The following is a 26,129-nucleotide window of genomic DNA, read 5'->3' as shown; positions in this document are numbered from 1 at the left end:
CTCTTTCGCACCACCCTCAGGCCAACACTTTCACTTGTCAACAACAAACATCAAAATCTGGAAGATTAATGTAAAACTGACAGATGGTCACCAGAGAATCAACTGATTTTGGTTATTTTGTGTTCTTTCTTTCTTATATTACTCTTACTGTGTGTTCAGACAGAACGTGAAGCGAATTTTAGAGGTGGTGTGACTGCATACAAAGTTAATGTAAAGACATGAGTAGATGCTAATTTGCCGGGGGCGGCGTAAATTGACGCCCACATGAGTTGAAGATGTTTCAACTTGAGCCAAAAATGTGCTCGTATCCCGGGGGGGGGGAAATCTAATTCGTCAGGGAAAAGGAAAGAGACTGGAGGGAAATAACAGAACTGGAGTTTCTGGTGAGTTCAGTCAGAGGCTAAGCTGAACACAAACACACAGACATGGTCGGTTCTTTCGTTGCCAGCTAGCTTACAGCTAACTTACATTTGGTACAACTACATTGGCTGTTTGCAGCAAATAAACACAAACAGTCCAGCGGTGAAATGTGCTCACACACCTTTACACCAACATTTCCACTTGCACACAAGATATATAATAATGTAATAGACTGACTGCCATGGCATTTGTTGAGCACATTCCTCCTCCTCAGAGGATTAACCCTTTTTAAATTTGTTGACACAGTAAGCATGTATAGTGTCATCCTGAGGTCAGTATTTCCATTTTTAGCTGGCAGAAAAGGTCTAGAATAGCACTACTTTTTTATATTGAATTTTGTGAGGTATAATGAACATTTTAATCTCTGTGTAAATCTTTAGACTTTTATTCTTGTTAATAAAAGGACGGTATACTCTTTTGAAGGAGGATCAAATTGCTAAAGCTGGTAATAGAAAATCATCTTTTGTGATTTTCTTAATGCAGAGAGACCACTGTTGACTTTCCGAGTTGTGTGTGTGTGTGTGTGTGTGTGTGTGTGTGTGTGTGTGTGTGTGTGTGTGTGTGTGTGTGTGTGTGTGTGTCCTGGTCTGGAAGGTTGTTGTGGCCCGAAGCTTTTATCTTTAATGGTCATAGATGGACAGAGAAACACAATTTCTTTCTGTCTTTAAACTGTGGTTTTCCATCCTATAGAAAGATACAGTTGATAGATAGATTATCTTCATCTAACCACCACATCTCTCTATCAATCTAGGTTTTGTTTCCGCTCTCATTTTCTTCCTCACCAGATTGTCTTCCCCACCCTCTCCCATCTGTGTGTGTGTGTGTGTGTGTGTGTGTGTGTGTGTGTGAGCAGTTGGCCTATAGCAAACACACTCCATGCCAAACCATCTGGGCCTTAAATCTGTCCTCCACAAAAATCGCTTTAGTTGCAAAACTAACGCGCACACACACACACACACACATGCACACACTGACTGTTAGGGTTTGTTCAGATTATGTTTTGACTCAGGGTTTTTTTTTTGTCTGTAACTATATATTTGGTCTGAAGTCCTCTGTATCGGATGTTTCACGCAAAGGTTTAATATCTGAAAATTTGAACATTTTCATGCCTAAAAAGATGAAGGAATTTCAATAATTAGGGGCCGGGCAGCTAGTGTTAGTGTGAAGCTGCCTCCAATTTTCCTGTTTCTGCGAGTAGCTCAACATGATTATGGTGTGGCATTGGTGAGTTCAAATCCCAGGTGATGCACAGTGAACATCTTATATCAGTATTCTTCAACCCTTCATGCACTCTAACACACCTGATTCTAATTATTAACTCATTATCCAGCCCTTGACAAGCTTCAGCTGCTTCCTATCACATTTTTTGCTCAATTGACACCAAACTAACAAATGGTTTCTCAGTTGGCAGGTAGCTCAGCAAGATCATGACTTGCCCTTGTTGTCTAAGGTTGTTCGAGTTCGAGTCCTGTGTGATGGATAGAATAAAAATGCTAATGTCTACTCGGCCATTGTGCTGTGTGGATTAGAGAAGCATGACTTCAAGTTATAATAACTTTGGTCTGGGATGGACTGCATTTGTATTCATTTTTTCCTCCTCCTCCTCAAAATGCCCGGCTCCCGAACTGCGCAGCATCTATAATTCAGTGTTTTTTTTTCTCTGTTGAGCGTAGATGCATTATTTCCCTGCATTCACCTCCGTACATTGACTTTGCATGCATTTGTACAGTGCCATCTTTAAAATATTAATGAATTTGTGCTCCCAAAAATCTAGGGTGGAGTCTTTCTGGTCTTTGTAGGTGGCTTTCTTGTCTTTGTCCCTGCAGCCACGGTGGCCGCTAATGCTAACTACCCACCTCTAACTACTCCCTCATTCCCAACAAACTGAAAATGTAAAATGCATCGCAGCATAGAGGATTTTCCCAGGAAACGCCTACCAGACACTTCCTGCATTTGTATTAATATCCACTCTGATCCTCAGAGTCAAATAATGTCTTCTTCCTTTCCAGCCACATTTCATACATGCAAACATGAAAAAATGGAGATGGAAGAAAAGTGATACACAGATGTCAGAATAGAGAAATTTAAGGCCAGGAATGGTGATGGAGAGAGATAGGAGAGAGAATAGTGTGGTTAATTTGGTGTTCGGGTATTGACTATGTTTGCTCTGCCGCCTGCCTTGATTGTATTGTTCACACAGAGAGTGATTGGGGAATTTGGTGTGTATATGTGTGTGTGTAATGTACAACAGCACTGCAGAAAATTACCTTGCAGGCGGCTGGCGGTTGTCTGCAGCATGAAAGGAGCCTCCCTTTTCTTCTCTTGCCTCCTACCCATCATTAGGGTGTGCACTGCGTCTAAAATGGCAGGTGGAAGTGGTAACAGTGTGTGTATGCATGTGTGTGTGTACTTGCATGCTTGCTTTATGTAATAATGTGTGCTCGCTCGGCGGGTGCAAGAATGGATGCTAAAGCAGTGTGTACTCATTGTTCTGGCATCTCTCTCTCGATGCACCTCTCTTGCTACATTTTTACATCTACTTCTAAACACAAAACAGCTGCTTTTCTTTCCTGTCTTTTCTTTCTCTTTTTTCTTTGTCCATGAAATCCCTCTCTAGCGTTTTTAACATGCCAGCTTCACCTTTTTTCATTCCAGTTTTTCATTCCTCTCTCTGTCTCGTGGGTGCTTATCAGTATTGTTCACATTTCCCTGCTTTACCAGAGCATTCAAGGTATTTGCATTTCAAATGAGAAATCTACTTCTCTGACATGCAAATTAATGGATGTGAATTATGCATTTATAGCAGGCTGCTAACACAGCAGCAGGACCAGCCCAAACAAACGCACTGAAACGCTGAAAAGGCAGGGAGGATGCTCAAGGATGCTACTAGACCAGTATAATGGAACATGCAGCCATTTTGGGCATCACAGGTGGTGTTGGATTTGATGTCAGTGCCCATATTTTTAGCTTAAAGCCATCTGTAGCCAATATTTTGTGCTGATATTCACCATCTTAAAGGAATAGTCCACCAAAATATTTTTGGTAACAAATAATCAAATACCCCCCGTAGGCTTGAAAGGTGGCTCTGAATAGATTGTTGCTTTATCGGAGGAGAGCAGCTGTAGTCAACTTGAATTCACAGCAGTTACAGTTGATTCCAACGGCAACCCAGAAAAAGAACGTGTCAAAACTCATCAAAACACCCATAGAAATTTGGCAAACCACTCCTGCTGCATAATTTATGTCTCTTACATTGATCTTTATGTTTAATATGTTCCAAATGTCGTTTTGCTAAAAAAATCACTATACAGTATATGCTACTTGCGATGGACGTTCTGAGTTGAGGTGATAAGCGGAAGTTTTTAACTTTGTTGTGTAGAAACTGAGTGTTTGAAACATACTGAACAACAGCTGAGAAGTGGATTATGCTGCAGTAGTAGTCTAAGACATTTCTGTGGACATTTTTATGTTTCAACTTGTTTTTTTTTTTGTTTTTTTTACTTTCTATGAAGTATTCCCTCTAAAGTTGTACTGCAGACAGAAAACAGACTCAGGGTTGGAACATACTTTCCCAAACTGCACCTAACTGAAAATGCTTTGAGTGAGATTTTGAGTTTAACGTTTGTGTTTTTCATTTGCTTGTGCTTCTCTGTGATCCTGTTCGTCCTGCAGTTACCAAAAAACACCTTTTTCTGGGACGACCTGCAGAGACCTTAAAATGTATCTTCAGAGAACCTTAATTCCTGCCTTTCTCTGACTAATCCGACATGCAGACATTTGTGGCTTAAACTCATTTCAGACCGCAAGTCGTAGCCTCAGCCATCATTGACTTCCATTTAAAAAAAACAAACAAAGCAAACAAAAATACAGGCTTTGCAAGCAGCTTTGCCTTGTGAAGCTCAGATGCTTTGACTTGCATCGTTGCTTGTGGCTGGAAAATAAACCCCACTTTTTCTTCGGGTGGCAAATCATGGCCGACTCTGAAGCAAAATGGCACGTTGATTTTAAATTTCAACTGAAATTCCGTGACAGCTGACTGCTTTAACTTGCAGTTTGCAGTGTGTTTCGGCTGCAAATGTCCGCACATAGGGTAAGAAAGCTCATTACTCAGAGTTCTCAAATTACAGCCTGGGCAACTTGTGTGTCAAAGAGTTGATTTTAAAATATTCTTACTTATTTTTAAAGCACTAAATGATGTAGGGACAAAATACAGCTCTGATCTGCTTTTGTGTTACAAACTCAACAGACCTCTCAGGCCAACGGGCTCTAATTTGATTTCTCTTCAGAAGTATATATGTATTCAATATAAAAATGGTGAAACAGCTTTTAGTTTCTACAATTCACATATCTGGAATAAACTTCCAGAACAGCTGAGGTCTCAAACTCTAAATTAATTTAAATCAAGACTAAAAACATTTTTGGGGTTTTTTTGGGGGGCAATTTATTTCTGCACCTTTACCTTAACTTTATTTATTTGCCTAGTACTATTTTATTTACTACTATTTATTTAAATATATTTTCTCTCTATTTCTGGTCTCATTCTTTATTCGCCCTTTGTGTTTGTACGGTATTATATAAATAAATGTGCCCACTGTATGTAAAAATCCATCTTTCCAGTCTGAATCATAAAGTGCAACAGAGAGTCCCATTCTGACTAACTGCTGTGTTGTACCTCCACCCTACTTACTCAAATTAAATTGTGGTGTCAGTACAGGAAGTGATGAATCAAACAGCAGGGAGCAAACACACTGTCCATTAAAAGCTGAACAGACCCTCTGGGTTTGTTTGCTGACATCTTCTTTAACAACTTCAGAGCGCTGACGTCAATGAAGTTAAAATGGTTTGCAAACAATTACCTCTCACTAACTATTAGAGGCACCAATGTGTGAAATTACCCAGCACCGCTTTAAGTCTGATTGTGTTGTTTTTTATACTAAAAATAAACAGAGAACTTTTTAGTATTTCCCCAAGGAGTTCTTTCCACTCAAAATGGAAGTGCATTCAAACCAAGAATTGTACCATTTACATTAAACCTGTCTGCAAAATGATACCATCACACTTTTTTTAACCATATTTACATCTACTTTTTTACTGCTGTTCTTTGCAGTCTGTCTTTTTTGCACTTAATGTATAGATTTGTATAGTTGTTGACAGTCAGTCTGTACCTTAATCACTGGCAGCTACATTGCTGTTATGATGTTTGTATATAGTAAACAGTGTTTCACTTTACTTATGTGCAGAGTAACTGGTTTCGTTATTGTTGATTTAAAAAAAAATACTGTTGATACAGTCCTATTCTTTCTGAGTTATGATAAAAGATAAAAATGTGTAACATTGCTGCTACATGTAAATTTCAATATGCTATCCTGCTTTGTATAATAACTCTTCTAACCTCACTATGCGTGCTGCTGCACAGCTATGCAGCGAGCAAAAGACATTTCCAATACAGGCTGTGGACATCGAGTCCCTTCAGGAAGTACAACACAGTAATGAATCTAGTAAACATACACGTCCACGAGAGTAAAAGTAAAAAGAGCAAAATATAATAATAACCGTTAGCCCAACAGTAATTAACAGTTAGAATGTTTGTATTAGCTACATTAGCCTCAGTAAGCTAAGCTAGCAAAATGGCTAGCTTGGTTAACAGTAAACGGATTGCAGAAAAAAATTATTTCTGCTGAATCACAAATCAAAAATCACAAAACAGCTATAATACAGGAGTGCCTACAAATGATGGGCCAACAAGAGCATTAGGAGTAAATAAAAGATGTCTGTCAGTATTTGCTTGGTCATATCTGACAAAATGGTGGACACAACAGTGTCAGTTAAACAGCAACTGCTATGGAACTCTGCCAGCAGGGGTTGCTATAGCAACAGAATGTTCAACTGCTGGTGGCCATTTTGTTTTAACCGTGCTCCTTGCAGCCTGTAGAGGCTCCAGGCATCTGGAGCCACGAGGGACCTCCAGTCCGGAGGAGCTGCACCCTGCAGGGCTTCAGGTCCAGGCCAGTTACCTGAGGCCTGCATGACCTCTGGTTCTCTGGCTAAAGAACGAAATCCTGGATGTAGGAGCGGAGGGAGGGATGATGGATATGTTGGGTGAAGTAAACACTGGTGCCACCGGTATTTAGATGATCTTATTTTCCAGTCAGACTCATGCACCTTGTGATATGATGGATATGACGCTGTTTGATTTATTTATTATTAGTGGATTGATCAGGTCTATGCTGGATGTCTCTGACAGAGACATGAGAGCAAATGAAACGTGATTCCATAAAATTCGTCATCATTATGCAATTTTTGGCATGAAAATGATCATATCTAAAAACATTCAATGTCAACATAAATTGTCAGTTCAAAAATTGCAATCAGTATATAAAAAAACATAAAAGTGCAATATAACAATAAAATAATATAAAAAATGTAAATGTAAATATTTTTCACCATAAATTAAGGTGAAAATAATTTCACATATCAGTTGCTCCTTCACATTATCTTGATCTTTTAGTATTAAGATAATTCTGCTTCACAATTCTTCACTTCTTTGAAGAATCCGAAGATGTTAAAGACTATTTTGTAATTTATTTAGTTTTGGGAATATTTCGGAACTGAAAACATTTCTGTAAAGTATCATGTATAGCTGAAATAACTACATAAATATTACCTTGTCATTTGCAAGTACCTTCATCATTTCAAGTGTTAATTGTAAAAAAAAAAAAGAGTAATATTTAACACAGGATATGGAACATATTATTAAGCTGTAAATTATAGTGATAGTTTTGCAGTTGAGTACTCTAAATTAAATGGGGCATCCAGTTATTAAATATTTAACCTGAATACTCAGCCAGTAAATGAAGCATTCGCATCCAATTTTAACCGAATATAAACATGGAACAATATTGACAGTACATTCATCATGGCTGGATCAACTGACTTTACTGAGAGCTTCCTGTTTTCTAAAATCACCAAATAACTTGGTGTAGTTATGTCAGAGGCGTTGGGTTTGTATCCCTTTCTGTGCAGAAAGGGTTTTGGTAGCTGTCATGTCAGAAGGAAGAACAGCAGCTTTTTGGATAAAACATGTAAATGTCGAGCCCAGTTTACCCAATTTTTGATCAAATAAGAAGCTTTGCTATAAACATGCATACACACATGCTAAAAAACACAGTAACACCCCTCCATCAGCAAATGCTCGCCGTGTCTCTTTGTCTTTTAGTTTACCCACACGCCATCTGGTTGAGTAATTTTAATCACGAGGAGGAGAAGGTGTCATCACCAACTGATTCTACAGCGTGTGTGTGAGTGTGTGTGTGTGTATTGTCTGTTTTTGTCGATACCAGTACCTGGAACTACACATGTATTTTGCATAAAGAGACACATTTCTTCTTTTTCTAAGATGCTAATAAGTACTTAGCAGTATGAGGCCTTGACAGGAGGATCCAGGAAAAGAAATAATAGGATATAAACATGAACAAGTGCATAAAAGATTTCTGTTATCGAAACAAAACCAGGATATCTGCTTTTGTTTTCACTTTCACACACAATTTTGATTTATGTTCTTTGTTGTTGCTGCAAAAACTGATTCCCATAGAGATAACTGAAGTTTTAATAATGTCTCTATTCTTTCATTGTTGTCATTTCTACTACAATAACTCAATTTGTTTTTAGCCAGTTTATATCCTTGTGAATCCATAAATGTTGTGTCTTTGTTGCTGCTTCTTTCAGGTACTAACAGAGGAAGGTTTTGGTCTGATTACAACAGAAATAGCGCAAGACAAGCCATTCTACTATGCCGAGGATTACCACCAGCAGTACCTGAGTAAAAACCCTGATGGATACTGTGGTCTGGGAGGGACAGGAGTCTCCTGTCCAATAGGAATCAAGACGAAGGCCTAGATAGCCAATGACAGCCAAGAACCATCTCCAGTGTGTTCAGTAAGGACTCAATGATGGAGTGATTTTTAAGATGCTTACAGATGCAAAAAGCTTAGGGTTTTAAATACATAAAAATCAGATTTCTGTATCTTTTATTGATTATTCTCATGGACCCAACTGCTCCATCGCTGCCAAAACAAAGCTGTGATTGTCAAAAGCTGTAGCTCAGTTTGTGCAATGCAGATTTCTGCCTGATGTAACACGTTACATAAACTGCAGTGTAGATGCTGATAAAGGCTGTCAGTCCTCTCAGCTCTCTTCTAATAGTAAACATGCCAGTGCCTCAAAACGTATGCATATTACGTGTATTGTAAAAGTGATGCAACGCGTCACTTTTGTAAAAGGCTTAACACAAAATATAGTCCTTTGACACATGCAGTACAATTTCATATGTTAGCTATATGAATAATCTAATGCACACCTGTAAGAGGGGTGCGTAGAATGACCAAAACTCCCACACAGTCTCAGTAAAAAAATTATTTACAAATGCATTAATTTTAGTGATGGCAGATGGTGTGTTTGAGTCCACATTTCACTGATTTTCATACATGAAATATTCTTGCAAGTTGAGCAAAATTAGAATTCTTGTTAGATTTGTTTTGCTAACTGTTTTGAATTGCGACTGCAGATGAAAGTGATTGTTGCTCAGGTTGCTTTATAAATGCTGATCATTTAAGAGGGCGTTGCTTTGAAACTGATGCAGTTTGCCTTTTTTAAAACTCTGTAGAGGAATAAAACATATTAAGCCTCTGAAAGCAGAAATCTACAGTGTCTCTTCTGTTTCCAGACTTGTAAGTGCTGTTAAAATCTATACACACTGCACTATGCTTATCAGTTTGGAAAGAAAATTAAGAAATAGTACATTAAATGACGACCAACTCTCAGCCTACAAGAGGTGGAGAAAATGGCAGCACGGAGCTCTTTTGTTGAATTGAATAAATTATGGATTCTACTGTTACAAAGTCAGCTTAATGTCATGGGTTTGCTAATGCAGATCAAAAGATTCTCTCTCTGCTACCTTAGCTACCTAGATGCTTTATACTTTGTATTATTTTTATTATTTTCTCTTACTGAATTTGCAGCGGACTATGCGAACAGGAGATTTTTTTTATTAAAAATGTTTTTGTATATTTGTGTTTGCTCTTTTGTGGCGTGATGTGTGTGTTGTGTTTCGGGGCAGGATTTTGGATGACCTCCTTCCTCTGATCTTTGCCTGAAGTAATGTTCCAGTCCGTGACTCATCTGTCATCGCTGTTAATTTGCATGCATGTGTGTTTGTACAGCACATGTGTGTTTTGATGGTACAGCACACAAACACACACCAGCAGGAGGAGAGTGTGTTTGGTGCCAGGCCCTCCAAAGCTTGGCATCACCATCACAGAGTCGGAAAAAAAGCAAGAGAGGGAAGAGATCAGTCTCTTTCGAAATGGCTGAGCGCCATCTTGGATCTCTGCTCCGTTGGATCGCCTCCATGATGCAGGCTGTAGGACCACGGCTCGACTGGCTTTTCAAAGCCAAATCTGACCACTATTTTCGGAAAGAAGCTGATGAAGGCTTTGTGCAAATATTCAATATATTTAAATTGGTCCTTTTTTGTTAGAAAAATGGAAAAAAAAAGAGTTGACATTTACTCCTTTAATCCCTGTCAAGGTGTTTTCTGGTAGTGGAAAAACATATTTCAGTAAACTGTCAGTGTAGCATTGATCAACTGTATAATAAATGTGTGGTTAAAGAAATTGCACTTTACCGTACATCCCTCATATCGTATGAAGATGTCATCATCTGGACTGGATCCCATATTTAATTTAAGGGCAATATTGGCTCAGTGTATATCAGTGTAACCCCACACACAGAAAAAAACAACCCTTTGCTCTTTCAGGGTTTGTTGGTTGGGTTTGTATAAAGAGCCCTATGATTGGTTAGAATAAAAGTTGGTAAAATGTTAAACAACTCAGTGTGGTTTCATTTTACTTGCCAGCTTTCTCTTATGAGCATTTACTTGGTCAAAACAAATGAACCATTTCTTTTGAAGAATGATGATACTTTTATCTTTTCTCATAATTCTGAGAAATGACTCAATGCTTTTGACACAATTATTGGACAATATTCAGAAAACGATCTGTATGATGTGATGAATGATGATAAATATGGGATATGATGATGACGTGTGCTTGTAGAGATTAATTTCATAGAAGGTTTCACACAATTGTTTAACCAATTTTGGTCTTGGTTTGACTGTGAAGCCATGGAGTTCTTGAGTAATGTGTGTCCACTTTTTTTAGGCACTTTAGGACTTAAAAATCGTTAAAAACAATGTAATCCCCTTTGTTGACTTTGTATTTTGTCAGGATCAGTTTAGCAAATATAGCTTCACATATTTCCTCTGATAGTATAGTACAATCAGTACAGAGCATCAGTACTGAGTACTGAAAACTGTCAAGTACTCACTGGTATCTGGTTCATTCATTCATAATCTCTTTATTTGATCCAATAGCTACAATTTTATTTTGGAAAAATGTTCGTGTTTAGCTAACATTTATCACTGGAGAAATGTAGTTTCTTTTGTTAAATGATCAGAAGCGTTTTATAGACGCGTATTCCTCAACGTGTGGTGTCAAAGTATTGTTTTGGTATCTGTGCCAGCACTCAGGTATTGTATTGACACTACTATGGTGATTTTCAAACAATACCCAGTCCTAGTCTACACTAGAGATGAGGAGAAGAGGCTTTGTGTTGGCAAGAAATGAAGCTGCTACCAGAATTCAACGAGGCAAGGGGAACCTGCTGCAGGCCCTTAAGGACTGGAATAATCTGGCAAAGTTTTATACATCTCTGGCCAACCAGTGATTGTGATCATCACGCCAATGGGACAAAAAAATGTATCAGAATTTGTGACTGTTGAACAGAAACACTTAACATCAACAATCTCCTCTATCTTCTAAATGGTATACATATAGCAAACAAACAACCAACATCATTTACATGTCTTTCATTTTATACAAACACCATCACTTGTTTAACACTAGGCCTGTTCCTGAATCTGTCCCTGGCTAGAACACATGGTTATGCTGCCATCGTGTGGTATGTCCAAGGTATGAGCATAAGGTAACATAAACCAACACACAGAATGTGAGGCTTTGCTGTGAGCCAGAAAGGTAAGAATTCATACAAAAAACAGGTGAGATGTCAAAAAATGTTCTGAATCTATATCCATCACACTCCCTTTCCTTCTGGCTGAATGACACCTTGATGACAAAAGGCCTGTGTATATTTTGCCACCTAACCTATTGCTCACCAAATGTATTAACCAAGATTTTTTTTTTTTTTTTTTTTTTTGGTGTAACAGAAAACGCAGAAAGATTATTTTCTAGCACAACAAAATGTCTAAAAACTTAAATAGATGTCAACGTTTTGGACAGCACCGATGGAGACTTGGCCAATGTACAATATCTAAAGATCTACTTACACCAATAGCTTTATTTCTTGTTCCACCAAGAATTTCGTAGATTGATTATCTTACCATGTTTTATTTTACCCGTTAGAGATGAAAATAAAAACCGTAAACCCCGTAATTTTTTCTAATTAAAACTGTTAATTATTAACGGTTTATTTTGAAGGGTCGTACCGGAAGTTTGTTGTATTCACCTTTACACCTGCAATGAGGCAAAAGTAGCCGTTTGTGCTCTAACGTTAACAATCCCGCTTCGAGGGATTCACTTTAGTACAGGTTGAATCTTTTTTAGGGAGAATTGTCTGCATTTAGTTTTAGTTGTTTAATTTTGACGCAAAACACCTGTTGTGACGGAGATGATGACGATGCCCAGTAACCGTAGCAACAGTAAACGTCCCTCAACGGTAACTCAACTCAGCTTGATCCAAGACGAAAGGTAACTAACTTAACGTTTAATAAAATGAAGCTAACAAAAAAAAAAGTAATTTGTCACTGCTTCTTGAGATCTTTACTCTCCTGAGGGGAGAATTTATAAGTTTGTTGAAACTGTCAGTTTGAAAGTTTTATGGTTCATTCCTTTTTCAATACATATTCAGCTTTTATTCCTGTCTTGTGTGGAAGTCTGTTCCCCCTTCAGATAGTGTTTCCCTCCCTGTTGGGGCTTGGGTTAGGTTATGTTTGGGCGTAGCACCTGGTTAGCGGCTGTGGTAAGGGGAAACCGACTTTGACACACTGAAACTGGCTGTGCCAAGTTTAACATTAAGGCTAAATCAATATGATTCATAAAATGAGTGGCTCAGTTTGTACATTAAATTTATAGATTTTTTTTTAATGCAGGGCGGCCCAGTTAGCAATGCTACTGTAGTCAGTCCGGTTATGCTGCTGTAGTTAGTCATCATTTTTACATTTGAGACTTTTGGATTAATGATTAAAGCTAATGCATTCAAGACACTAAGCACTTCTTTCTGAAATATTTGAAAAAAACGGCAGCAAGTCAAACACTTGACACTTACCTTACTGCTTTGAAGACATGTCCAGATTTCTCATGTATTCAGAAATAAATTATGTGAGTTTATCAATAAATAACTTTTTCAACCTGTTTTTTTAGTTGCTAGCTAGTTACCTATTTGTTCACTTATCAGCACCAATGTGGTTAACGGTATGTTAACATTATGCCACACCTTGCCAAAGCTAACCACATGTCACTTTACAAAGATATAAATTTTACTACCATTACTTTATACTAGTTAAAAAAATAACAAACAAAAACTTGATTATATGTATCCTTGTTTTACATCTGTAAAAGGAGGAAATAAGGGAGATATCAGGTCAGATGGGGGTGGCAGTTAATCCCCAAAGAAGAGGAGGAAGAAGAAATCTCTGGCGGCCATCTTAGTTTGGTTAAAAAAACTTGGAAAAGTAATTTAAAATCTTTATTGTGCAACAACCTGATAATTTTGTTCTAGCTGGACAGCAATGTCTTTTAAACAGCGGTGAGTGTTCGGCAGGAAGTTTCAAGTTTTAACTAGTATTAACTAGCTATATTTATCTTTCTAAAACATGTTTATGCTAGCTGTTAGCTTTGTCACTCATACGTCATGATTAGCGCAAAGGTAAAGACAACTCAAGCATGACTCAAATGTCACAGGCAAATGTTACTCATCTAAAAATGGGGAATTCATGAGAGGCAAAAGCTGGAGTTTTGATAGTTTGTTATAGTTATAGTTAACGCTCCAGCTAGCATTGGTTCCTCTGTATTTTAATTGGTTTTCTCATTTAGCCCTTTCTGAAAGGTAGAAACATGTTACTGAAATCTTCTGTTCATATTCTAAGGTAAATTGGTATCTACCAGCACACCAACATTAATTCAATTCAATTTATTTATATAGCGCCAATTCATAGTAGAAGTTATCTCATTGTGCTTTTCCTATAGAGCAGGTCTAGACCATACTCTTTATAATATTATTTACAGAGACCCAACAAATCCCACTTAACATTAACCAGCTCATTGCCATTTTAACAACATATCCTACAGTTTAAAACCTCATGGGAGTTGGAGTTGTTGAATAAATGTATTGTACACATTTAACTGTCCATTTGATAGCAACTTAACTTGTATAGTATACTGACAGAAAACTCCAGTTTCAGCTTTTCAGAAAGACTAAAGAAAGAACCCTATATGATAAAAATCAGTGAGTTAAAGAAAAGGCTAGCGAGGAGAGGAGGTAGGCCTGTAGTTCTCCATAGCTTAATTTTAAGTATACACACAGACAGATGGGGCTTATAAATGTCTGACACATTAAGTTATAAATTACAGTAAGTGTCTGTATTGACCTTCAGCCTATATATTCCCAGTTCCAGTTGCTTTGTCCCACTTATAAGAGTGAGTCTCAAATGCAAACAAATATTATTTCAGGGCAGGGTAAGTCATTCTTCTCAGTAAAGTTAAAGCCTTTTAGTTCATTCTCATTGCACTGTGGCATTTTTATGTTGTTTATAATCCACTTGTAATACATTTTACAGCTGGCAACGTTCCAATGAAGACAAGCTCAGTATAAAGGAGTTGTGTACAAGCCGAATGAGTATTGTCCAATGATGTCTGCCGAAATACCAATAGAGAGAACGTATCAGAGGACATGCATACACTCAAATCAGTCAGTTCAGTCTCCTGCACCTGTCCCACCCACTTCTGGAATCAGCGGGGTGGAGCAACAAGGGGCCAGACTGGGCCCGCGGGCCTTTCAGGGTGAACCAGTGATGGGCAAAACTCACCCTTACCTCTCCTCTCTCCTGAGCCCCGATGATGCTATTGGACAATACCAGCCAACTGCTGCGAAACTGGGTGCTGATGCCTTTCAGGCCGTAAATCAGACTATGCAACAAGTAAGTATTACTTTTCTGTATCACACAAAATCTCAATGATCAAAGGAAAAGTCACCTACAAAATACGTTCATACTGTAAAAACAGCTATTGATAATGTTCCCTGCACTCCTCATTTTATTTTTTTGATGTTGTAATTTCCCTATTTTTTTTTTTACAGTGCATTTACAATGGAGTTTGAAAACAGAAAAAAAAAATTAAATGCTGGGTTTTGATGTCAGTTTTTCAGAATCAAAGTACAGTAGCTTTTCTATAGAGCTGCTATTTTGCACCAATGTTCAATACAGGAGAAATCAGTTGCAGAAGAAGCAGACAAGTATTTCATAACAACATTAGCCTCATTAAATTATAATGCAATCCAGCCATAACCCGTGTTTTCATTCAGGGTGCTGAAAAGCTAAGGACTACAAATGAAATGTCACCGAAATTGCCACATTTATTTTGCTGTAGGCATGTGTGGAGGCACACACATATTATCACAGCAAGTCCTTGTGAGTAGATTCTGCTCACTGTGTGTAAACTGGCACATGCTTTCTCTTTGTGCATGTGCATCATTTGTATATCCACAGGAGTCCACTGAACATCATACATTTTTTTTTTTTTTGGACAAATGGTATTATTTGTAGTACCAGAAGAGGATCTCAGGGTGGGATTTTCCTTTAGTTAATGATGTGAAGGGGAACTTTATATAGAAATAATGTAAGGATTTATTTTATACAATACTGTTCCATGTAGTCGGGCATGTTCACTTTCAGTTCTACTTGCCAGTAGATAGCAGTAGAACATCCGATTATTGTTTCTCATGTATCTGAAACTGCCTAACACATGTCATTGGAACTTGTTCTGCTCTCTTATTTTGGTCAAGTTCTTAAAGTTTGTCTGTTGGCAGGCTCCAGTTCATCCATATGAGGTGGTTCAGCAGCAAATTGAGCAGATCCACAAGGTTCTACAGGAGCAGGGTAGACTGCTGACTCTACTAGGAACAGGTCAGTGTTGAACAGTACAGACTGCTGTTAAGGCTGGAAAAAAATAATCGATTTCCTGATTAACTTTATTTGAACGATCCAATATTGATTCTTAAAATCCCAAGATCGATCCTTGCATTTTAGCTAGTTGTACTTAGTTAGATCATCTGGTACTGACAGTCCATGCGTAGCTGTATGTATGCATTTATTTTTGTAAATATGCATAATGTTGATGCCCTTGCAAATGGTGCAGTCCTTTAATATTCAGTTTTGCACATGTAAGCCTAAAAACGTAGATGTTTTGTTTTAGTTGTTTTGCATTTGCCAAATAAAACAAATTCTTGGCCCGCAGTTTTATAACCAGCAAATGTGTTTACAATTTAGCCTAGAATGTGTATTTTAGACAGTTTTATATTCAAGTAAACAACAGTGTTGCTCACTTTATGAATGTAGAAGAAATGTAAGTTCCCAGGATGAATTCTGAGAAGTGCTTTTGGCAACATTGATATTTATCTGATGTAACTGAATCAACAAGAATCAAATCAAATCGAAACGAAACAAAATAAATCAATTCTGGACTTTTGTGAATCAAAATCGAATCAAATCGAAATATTACTACATCCAGTGAAAACTCACTTTTTCAGCATTGAAATTAAGCGTTTTTCTACAGCAAATTTCCAACAAACTCAAACCTAAGCAGCACACAGCAGATTCAGTTTAGGAGATCCCTATAATGAAGGTAGAAAAGTTTGATTAAAATTACAACATGAAGTGTAATGTTACTCTTTCTCTCCTTCCCCTGAATTTGTCAAGTTTTCAACTCAACACTAAAATCAGCTAAATTCCTTAAAACGGCTTTCAGTCTGAGACATTAAGCCATTACAGGCTTTAAAAAAGCAGACAGGGCATGGATCCAATCTGCAAAGAAGGAAGCAACAATAACACTGATGTTCATTGCTTTTCCAGGTCTGGTTTAGGGTTTGTGTGTTTTTGTTTTCATACTTATTTTCTCGGTTGTTATTGTTGCTGCTGCTATGATATTCCTGCTCTGAGCCTCAACTTGACAGCCAACACCCACACAGCCTGCCCAGAGCAAAGGGTGCACACCTCAAAATGTTCGAAACATGATTGAAATTTATTTTGTCCAAATGAGGGGCTAATGCATCTATACACAGGGTCTCAGTGTGCTGCTCCAGTTAGCACATGTACAACCTGAACAAACTGTAGCTCCTAAGGGGTGGAAAATGGAGCCTGAAGAGGCCGATCAGCAACGTCAACATTTGCACGTTGCAATGATGTAGGAGGGTACAACAGGGGTATAGGGGTATTGCTTTTTGTACTTTTTTTGGGATAATGTTGCACCATTAGGAAAAGAGGAAGGTGGTTTTACATATAAAGCTTTGCATATTGGTGCATTGCTCAGCGTGCATGTATCAGTGGTCTCCATCTTGTGGTAATGCTTTGATAAGAAAAGACAACACTGTTTTCTTGGAGAATCTTAAAGCTGTAAAACTACTGTAGTGCAGTTGTATTAACTGTATCACCTGTGTTCTGTATATTTACAGCAGCAGTATACAAAGATCTTCAGTCAGTACTTCAGTTTTATACAAATAATTCAATTTTTATAATCAGCACCACAAAATTGTATACAGTGTGAATGAGTAAAGTTTAAAACAGCCTTCCACGTTTCTGTTGTAGCAATTATATATAGTATAGCAACTGTGAGGTATTGAAACATGAATGTACATTTCTGAGTAATGTTAGAAAACATGGTGGAGTTCACAGTATGTTGGTAAACTTAAAGGTAAACCCCAGTGAGGACAGGTCCAGCTGGTTTGAGGAACTGATGATGAACACAGAGATACAGAGTTTCCTGAGTGATGAATACGAGCTATGCAAACACTTTAAGGGTAAACGCACAGTACAGCAGCCTTTAACAAGTTTCTGTACAGTATGTTGGGTTTTTCTACATTGTACTTGTACTTTGTAGTTATTTCAGAGGCCATCATATGCAGTAAAATGCAATCACAAGGGAAATGCCATATCATATCATATCAGTGCCTTAACACCAGATTTTAAATAAATCCTAATAAATTAAAATGCCTTAATGCATTAAATAATAATATAATATATATTTAAATTGTAATATTTAAAGCATGCAGCTGAAAAGTAAATTTACATCCAACACATTGTGTTATGATTTTGCATACTGTTACATTAGATCAGGTGGCAGCCACATAATATGAAGCCATATGAGTGGACCAGTATCTCAATTTTATACACGTCCCTGTTAATCCACTTCAAGCCGTGTACACCCACACTGGTGTAACCCTCTTCACACGGCTGTATGTACGTGTACAGACTGTGCTTGACTGACACCTCCCTGACTACTTCTTCTCTGACTGCTTTCTTTTGTTGCACCTATTTTTGGTGATTTATTTGCAGGGAGCGGTGAACCATACTGTGTTGTTGCTGCTCTAGAAACAATATTTAGTTATATTTATAATATAAATCAGTTCTAATTCTGTTCACAATGGTTTTAAAAAAAAAACTTAAAAAAAAAAATAATAATAATAATTTTAAAAAGTATTGATAAAGAACCAGGCTGATAAGAGTAGGGATAAGATAAAGATACAATCCTTACGATACCCACCCCTACAGCTGGTTAGTGGCTTCACCCTGACTTTGGGTTTCACTAGAAACCTTGTTTAACCAATGTTATTTTGTGATTATTGTTTTTTATGGCACACAGTGCAATCACTCACAAACATGAGAAGGATAACTTCAGGACATCGCGCTTCATCAATGAGCATATTTGTTACACTTAAAACAAAAAAAGAAATATTGTATTGATTATAGTCTAAAATTATGAGAAAATACATAGTTTTTTGTCAGATAACATCAGATTTTCTTGGGGGAGGACCCCCAAATCCCACAACCACACAACTCTCCCACCGCAACCACAGCACCACACCATGCTCTGCGCTTTGTGTATTTTCCTGCTTTTTTGTCCTTTGCCAATCACATGCCTGATTACAGATATTACTCTTTCCAATAAATCTTGCATTGGGTTAGTCACTCAATTCATTCAACTCGAAGTGGTGATGAGGTCTTAAAATGAATGGAAAGGGTCTTAGGTAGGTATTGAATGTAACTTCAGGATTCCTAAATATACCCTGAATCTACTATCGGCAAAGAAATGGTTCTAGTTCCAGAAGTTGTAGTTGTAGTTCCCATGCCAAAGTCAGAATTTAGCAATCTCTTCCGAAGAAATGTAGGACAGAAGGTGGCTATGTAAGCATCTTTAAACCCTGAGTTACAGAAGCAGTATACCAGTGGGTCCAGCATACAGTCAATGTAAGACAAAACCATGAGGCTGTCGTAAACCTGAACCACTACGTCCTCTGCAGCCTGCCATTTTTTCAGCCTGACGCTCAGCAGCACCGCTCTGGCTATAGTGCTAGGCAGGAAGCAGATGGAGAAAACAACGACAACAGACATGACCACCCACACAGCTCTCCTCAGTTTGGTCTTTCCCCCTATAGTTTTCTTCCTCAGCCGGTTGACAATGCGCACTGTGCAGTAGACAAGGATGATGAAGGGGATGATGATCTGACTGAAGAAGACGACCTTAAAAAAAGGAAAAGTGATCATGATGGCCAGTACCCCATACAGCAAAATAACCTTCATGTATACAGTCGACAGAATTTATTATCTCTACCCCTCACTCAAAGATTATTTTGCCAGGTGCTGAGATTTCTGACTAAGTTCTAAACCCCTGTTTTTGTACTTAAACTCATCAGCAGTCCAGTCATCTCAAGGATAACTGTGACTTAAACTGAAAACTTATACTAAACGTTTGGACAGCTCTTCATTTCATGAATTTCAAGAACTCAGATAGTCTTTTTGCAGAACAGTAAAGAAACTGTTGTAGCCGCCTGTTCTCTGATATACAATTTTTTTTTATCTTAAATTCATTTTTAACACAGATTTTTGGAGTACTGCATTGTTGTGATTTTTTAAAATGACTTTTACTAGAGTTAAACATGGAAACAGTATGTTCTTCAACGTGATTAAAGATGCTCATAACTGCTATTAATCACAGAATTTTTGCAAGCAATTGGAATTTAAGAAGTTCAAATATTTAATATCCCTGAATATTACAGCTGCATCTAATGATTATTTTCATTATCGATGAATCTCCTGATTATTTTATCAATCAATTAATTACAAGATACAAGATTTATTGATCATTTTACAACACAGGGTTGTATGAGGTGTGTTTTGTAGTTCCCATTATATAGTAGATCAGAGAAGAAATAATAAGTCATAGACCATACAAATAATTCTTTGTATGGTCTATAAAATGTCCAAAAATTGTGAAAAATGTCACATCACAATTTCCCAGAGGCCAAGGTGATTTCTTCAATCGTCTTGTTTTGTCTGAATGGTCCAAAACCCAAAGAGGTTCAGTTTACTAACCAGCAAATATTCACATTTGAGAGTGGAATTATTTATTTTTTTGCTTAAAACTGGTTAGTCGATAACCATAATAGTTGCAGATTCATTTTCTGTTGATCGACTTATCGATCAACACATCACATAACATGTAATTCGTCCAGGGTTTAAGATGCTGTGATACCTGGACAAGTTTGTGTATCCTGCCTGGGCGATCTGTTAGTTAGGGAAGTAGGGAAATTAGATTGACCATTACAGCTAATAAACTGTAATGACTGTCCACTTTATGGTGGACAGTCTGTGTGTAGGTATGAGATTGTGTGAATAACTATAGTTCTTATTAAGTGTTGAAAACGGTTAGTTCTATGACGCCAGAGTATATATTAGGATATTGTTTCAATTTCCATTGTAATTAAATGATTTAAAAGCCTTTTGGTTTTCCATAGGTAAATATTATACATATTGTACATGCTAATGCAAACTAAAGCAAATAAAAACAAAATGAACCAAAACAATACCTCTCTGAAGGTGTCTGTCACATCGTGATAATAAGTCTCAACTTCACGGCCATGGCTGTTACAGCACTCAAAGGTCGCGACCATAGTGGGGATGGTGAGGGGCAGCAAGAGAAGCCAGATGAAGATGGAGATTTGAGGAGATTTCTTCAGCACTTTGACAAAATTCCTCCTTCCAAGATGTACCACATTGAAGTAGCGATCGATGGACAGAGTGATGAGGAAGGCAATACTGGCTCCTCTGTTGAGAAACAGCATGAAGAGCATCGTCTTACACACCACAGGATTCTTGCTGTGCCGAAAGCCATGATGGTAGTGGTAGGCCTTGGCAGGAAGACAGGCCACCAGCAAGAAATCAGCAACCACAATATTGAACAGGAAGATACTTTTGTTCTTCCAGAACTTGAACCTAAAGAGGAAGTAATTGACAAAACAGTTCTTTGTTACACTCTTTCAAAGTTTATTCTGCATCAAGAATAAACTTAATAGACCTATGACGCTGATCCTATCGTTACTTTTTATCCTAAAAATCTACAGCATCTCTGCTCGCCTCTAGTGACACTTAATGACGCTCATCAAACTAATGCACTCTGCTTATAATTTTAGATTGGATGACTCGAATAGGATCTGCAGGTCAAACGTTTGGGAGTTCTTTATTGACAAATTGATGCATGCTTTAGAGTAGTAATATGATGTTTATATTTAATATTTTTAGTATCTCTTAATTGCCATTGGTTTTCTTTTTGTACTGCATATTTCAGTGGTGGAAATATACAATGGTGCCAAAGAAAATGCTGACTCTGCATGTTATATAATAAATAAATAATAAAACTTTATTTATAGAGCACTTATCAAAACAAAGTACAAAGTGCTTCACAACAAGAGAAATAAAATACATAAAATACACAAAAGTAATAAAATAAACAGCCAGTTCTGTTGTTTAGTGTGTGCCTGCTTGAAGCCTTTTCAGTACTGTCAGAGATACTCTTTATCCACAGCAGAGTATGTTCCTCATTTAACATGTTTATCAGTTTATCTCAAGATAGTACACACAGCTCATCTCGTTTAATCTGCACTCTGTGAAAAGAGTCGTTGAAATCAGCAGGGTTACATAGGGTTCGGTTCACAAGTGATGTAACTTTTTAAAGAAGTAAAATTGCTATACATGTTTTTCATTTTAATGTAGCATCTTAAATTTGCAATGCATTTTCAAATTACCACTGCATTTCAAATAGTTTGTGTCTTATTACACAATTTAAAATTAGTTGTATGAATCCTATACAACTTAGACGACCCACTTTGGAAAGTTTTTAAAGATAAGTTGCTTTTCACATTATTAGTATAGAATTTTTCATTGCAGAAATGCAATAAATGTTAATAAGCAGATTATGTCAACTTTTCTACCAACAAATTAGAATGCAAACAGGATGCTAATACTGTCCCTTTCTTCTGCTCACTGGAATGTGCGTAATTTCGGCTTTTCTGTCTGAAAAATAGTCAGTCAGCCACGTTATATAAAGTACTAGTAGTAGTAGGTCAAAGGCAACTGGACTTTCTATGCTATTGCCATGTGGCCTCATCGACTTTCTTGTTAGTTATCAAGGTTTGAATCACTCAGAGAGGCTACCCACCAGCTGATGAGTTGTGCAAACATCGATTATCAAGTTCAAGTTTTTGGCTTAGTATGACTTTATACATTGCAAATTTAAAGTTTTCCCTTCTCTAAAGGCTTTCCATGACTTCTTGCTGTCCACCCTAACCTACATTTTATTTTTGAATACTTTTGGAAAATAGGGAAAAGGCAGTGATAGACAGATTGTGTTTCCTCATACCTGAAGATGAAAATGTAGAGGACCGACAGGTTGAGAGGCAGACCCAGCATGAACTCTCCAGTCATCAGCCAGGAGAGGGTTTCATATGTGACTGGAATGGGTGCTTTGCAGTGGTCAATTGTTGAATTTGTAGACATGTTTTCTTGGATAAGATTTAAAGGTGTTTCCAGGCAGGCATCACAAAGTTAAATCATTCTTTGTGGAGGTGGTTGTAGCAGCCTCTGACCCAGAATCTTCTCTTCTCAGGCACCGATTCCCCTTCTCATTGTGATCTGTCAAATTCAACAGTCCCCTTCTGAGACCCTGTCTCAATGAATCTCTTAGCCCTTTTTGTGTGAGGCTGCCACTGAAAAAAAATGTAGAGTCAGCTGGAGGTGTGGTTTAAAGAGATGGGCTTATCTGACTGAGAAGCACAGCATGAAAGATGCTGCTTTCAGCTTTCCACCTTAAAATGCCCTGATGGCACTTTAGCAGATATTTATACTGTGATAAGAGAAGATGACATGCTAAGTATAGTTTCTGTATTTCACAGAAAATGGTAACTGGAGACTGGCAGTTCAAGGTGATTCCCAGCAGAACGGGGCAAATGCTTGTGAAATTTCTCAGGTGGCTGTCTGTTCGAAACCATCATGCCCTGCACATGTCTTGCTTTATGCTTGGATATGATGACAGCAGGAGTGGGAAAACATTGTCCTTGAAGAAAAATGACAAGTTCTCTAGATACAAAATCAATTATGTTAACCCTATGGAAGGACATATCTGTTGAAATACTATATGTATGTAGGCACTGCACATACATTTTGTATTTTTTTATTATTATGACGAAGCTACATTACATGCATTAAAATTGAAATCATGATTAATAGAGATGAGGTTAAGCCAGAAAACAGTGCAGCAGGAATATGAGCCTATATTCATGCTTGTGTATAGTCATTGCTGGCTTGCTACTGAAGAAATTACAGTCTGGTCTGATATGGACATGCGTTTTAATTGAACATGTTTTGCCACTCCTCTGATGGATTTCTTCAGTTCTAACTGTTCTCGGGAATAGCGCTGTTTTAACCACATCTAGTGGAAGTATTAATCACCTCATGGACAGGAATAATGGGAGAATGACATCATGATTGAAGTCATCTTTCTCAGTCACATCGTCTTTCAAACATGATGGTTGGGGGTTCTAGTACTTAGAGCAGATTTGCAAACGGCGGTGAAGCGGTGTCTCAACCCTCCTCCAAGTGTCGCAGATTTCTCTAGTTTGACGTATAGTATTAATAGTCATTTACACCTTTGTCACAGCATCTGTCCTTTCTGCAGAAGATGTATATGCAAGTCATTTTTTCCCCCATTTTAGGAATATCATCAGACCTTTTTTAACTCAGAAAGATGCTGAAATACACAGTCAACCTTTTATTACTAGCCGTTTAGACTATTGTAATTCCCTTTTTACTGGATTACCTAAAAAGTCTACCAGATAACTACAGCTATTTCAGAGAGCTGCTGCAGATGACAGCCGAGCCCATGTGTGCTCTCATTGACTGTAGCTCGTTGCATGGCTCCCTGACACGTCCAGATATTTAGCCTGCTTCATATTTTGTCGCACAAAAAAACAAACAAAAAAACTAAGGGACTCATCGTGTAGAGGAAGCTTGTGGCAGGTGGATCAACTTTTAAACATCTCGTTTCATTGAAGTCAGACATTAACTAGACCCCTCTAACTCCTAGTGTCTGCTCTGACAAACAACAGTAAGACCTAACAAGTTACATACTAATGATTTAAAACTTTGACACCAACATAGAAAAGCAAACAAGTCCAAGGAGGGTAAGCAATAATCCAAAAGTGAGGTCCAAGACAAACAAAGTATACAGAATACTCTGGGGCGCTTGACATCGATACAATGACGATCTGACAAAGAGACAAGGGAAGCACATAGACTAAATACTCCTCAGGTGAGGGCAGACAATGAGACACAGGTGAAACTAATCAGGGTGGGGAAAACAATTCAAACTGGTGGGAAAATCAAAGACAGGAAGTAAAACTACAAGACACATGAGAGAAGGAGGATATTACAAAATAAAACAGTGTATTGTATGTGATTATAATACAACCAAAATACAAATTAAAGTTCAATAATAGAATTTATGTTTCACACCAACTACATGTATGCCTGGAAGTCCCAACCCGTCACACCTCCTTTGCAATCGTATTTCAGATTAATTTGTGCAAGCAGAGAGAAACAGACTACAGTGACAGAACAACAGGTAGTTATAGTGATCATGCTAATAATAAAGCTTTTATAGCACCAGTGTTAGATCTTTTATTTTATGTATTGAACAGGGACAGTGCACAGCTTCTTAGCTATACCAGAGTTAGCTATAAGCTCATTTTCATCTCTTTAGCTTCCTTTTTTTCGTTACCTTTTGTGATTGGTTATAAGACCAACATGTTGTGAGTTGCAGTTTACTGAAGTACAGATTTTATGGTGAGTGAAGTGCAAGTGTTTCAAACATTTACCTCTTTGATATCATTTGGAGCCACAAATGTACAGGCCAGGGCTTTGTAGCTTTGCTTAAACACTCTCTTCCCTAATGGAGCTTTTCAGACACAATAGAGTCAAAACCATGGCCACTCTTTATCCCAGGACAGAAGTTTCAGGATTGCTAAAATGCATGTTGACTCATATCTGAATATCATGGGAATTTTTGTGTGACAGCGGCGTTCTAATCAGCTCAGGTTTGCTCTTGGAGACCAAGCTTGAAATGAGTTCAGGCCGTTAAATGAATGTTCAGTAAGTGAAGATATTTCAGTTTCAAGTTTTTCATCAACATAATTTTCTGACCAGAAGGAATATGAAGGATCAGTCAGCAGAAATGTACTCAAAGATAAAAAATATATTTACATTTACATATTGCAGCAGTAGTAAAAACACATAAAAGACAAGGCAAGTATTTACACAATGCCACATGTAAAACAGAGTTATAAAATGTGTCAGTCTCTGAATGTGATCCCTGCTCTATTATACATTTCTGTTACCAAAATGACGTACATTCCTATTGACAACTTCACTCAATACAGTGATGGGTTATCATGTCTTGGGGGTATGATATCTAAAGCATTTATTGGGACACTTAAAACAAAATAAAAAAAATAAAAAACATAGTTACAGAAACACATTATGTAAATGTCTTATATATAACTCATACGAATTCAGAAGATGTTTGCACCCATAATTCCTTCTATTACACAGAAACTGTTTTATGGAGTGATATAAACCTGAAATTATTATAACACCATTATCATTTAATAATGCTAATACAGCTAAGACCAATGTCCTACTTGTAATTGGGCTTATTGGTACATTTACAGATATACTTTGTACTTTATCAATGTGGATGCAAAATTAAAAACAAGAATGAAGCATATGTATTGACTGTACAACAGAGTCACAGACAAATAAATGATATATACTGTGAACACATAAAAATGTGAACATGCAGCTCTGCTCAGGTCAAATCTACACAACTGACTGACAAAGCATACAAAAACACCACTGCAGGGTGTTAAGATTGTGTTTGTGAAGTCTGACATTGTCTTAATTAAGGTCATACTATATATGACCTGTGTATGGTATGTGTTCCTCCACATACTCTGTAAATATTTGTCAGTTGTGCAGA

The 26,129-nt window shown here is 37.5% G+C and overlaps 3 protein-coding genes across 5 annotated transcripts in view; 2 read left to right on the top strand and 1 right to left on the bottom strand.

The window, feature by feature from the left end:
• Nucleotides 1-10,305, top strand: part of msra (methionine sulfoxide reductase A) — a 38,657-nt gene extending 28,352 nt beyond the window's left edge. For both annotated transcript variants that reach the window (XM_044168992.1, XM_044168993.1), the window contains exon 6: nucleotides 8,146-10,305. In XM_044168992.1, coding sequence (XP_044024927.1) covers nucleotides 8,146-8,316 — 171 coding nt within the window. In that variant the 3' untranslated portion in view covers nucleotides 8,317-10,305. The remainder of the gene's footprint in view (nucleotides 1-8,145) is intronic.
• A 1,092-nt stretch (nucleotides 10,306-11,397) lies between these two features.
• Nucleotides 11,398-26,129, top strand: part of si:ch211-140l13.3 — a 34,899-nt gene continuing 20,167 nt past the window's right edge. The window contains exons 1-3 of one of the 2 annotated variants that reach the window (XM_044168984.1): nucleotides 11,398-12,242; nucleotides 14,330-14,689; nucleotides 15,577-15,673. In XM_044168984.1, the coding sequence (XP_044024919.1) occupies nucleotides 14,399-14,689; nucleotides 15,577-15,673 (388 nt within the window). In that variant the 5' untranslated portion in view covers nucleotides 11,398-12,242; nucleotides 14,330-14,398. Of the gene's footprint in view, nucleotides 12,243-13,156; nucleotides 13,300-14,329; nucleotides 14,690-15,576; nucleotides 15,674-26,129 lie in introns of those variants that run through there. The other variant, XM_044168986.1, reaches the window with a different exon arrangement.
• Nucleotides 15,680-24,613, bottom strand: LOC122863003 (12-(S)-hydroxy-5,8,10,14-eicosatetraenoic acid receptor-like). Its single transcript, XM_044168988.1, has 3 exons — nucleotides 22,458-24,613; nucleotides 20,629-21,034; nucleotides 15,680-19,282 (listed from the first exon to the last, which is right to left on the bottom strand). The coding sequence occupies exons 1-3, from the start codon at nucleotides 22,592-22,594 to the stop codon at nucleotides 18,818-18,820; spliced, it is 1,008 nt and encodes a 335-aa protein (XP_044024923.1). The 5' UTR covers nucleotides 22,595-24,613; the 3' UTR covers nucleotides 15,680-18,817.

This window comes from Siniperca chuatsi, linkage group LG16 (genome assembly GCF_020085105.1).
Source record: "Siniperca chuatsi isolate FFG_IHB_CAS linkage group LG16, ASM2008510v1, whole genome shotgun sequence".
Classification (NCBI taxonomy): domain Eukaryota; kingdom Metazoa; phylum Chordata; class Actinopteri; order Centrarchiformes; family Sinipercidae; genus Siniperca; species Siniperca chuatsi.
This window is presented reverse-complemented; position numbering and strand designations above follow the sequence as displayed.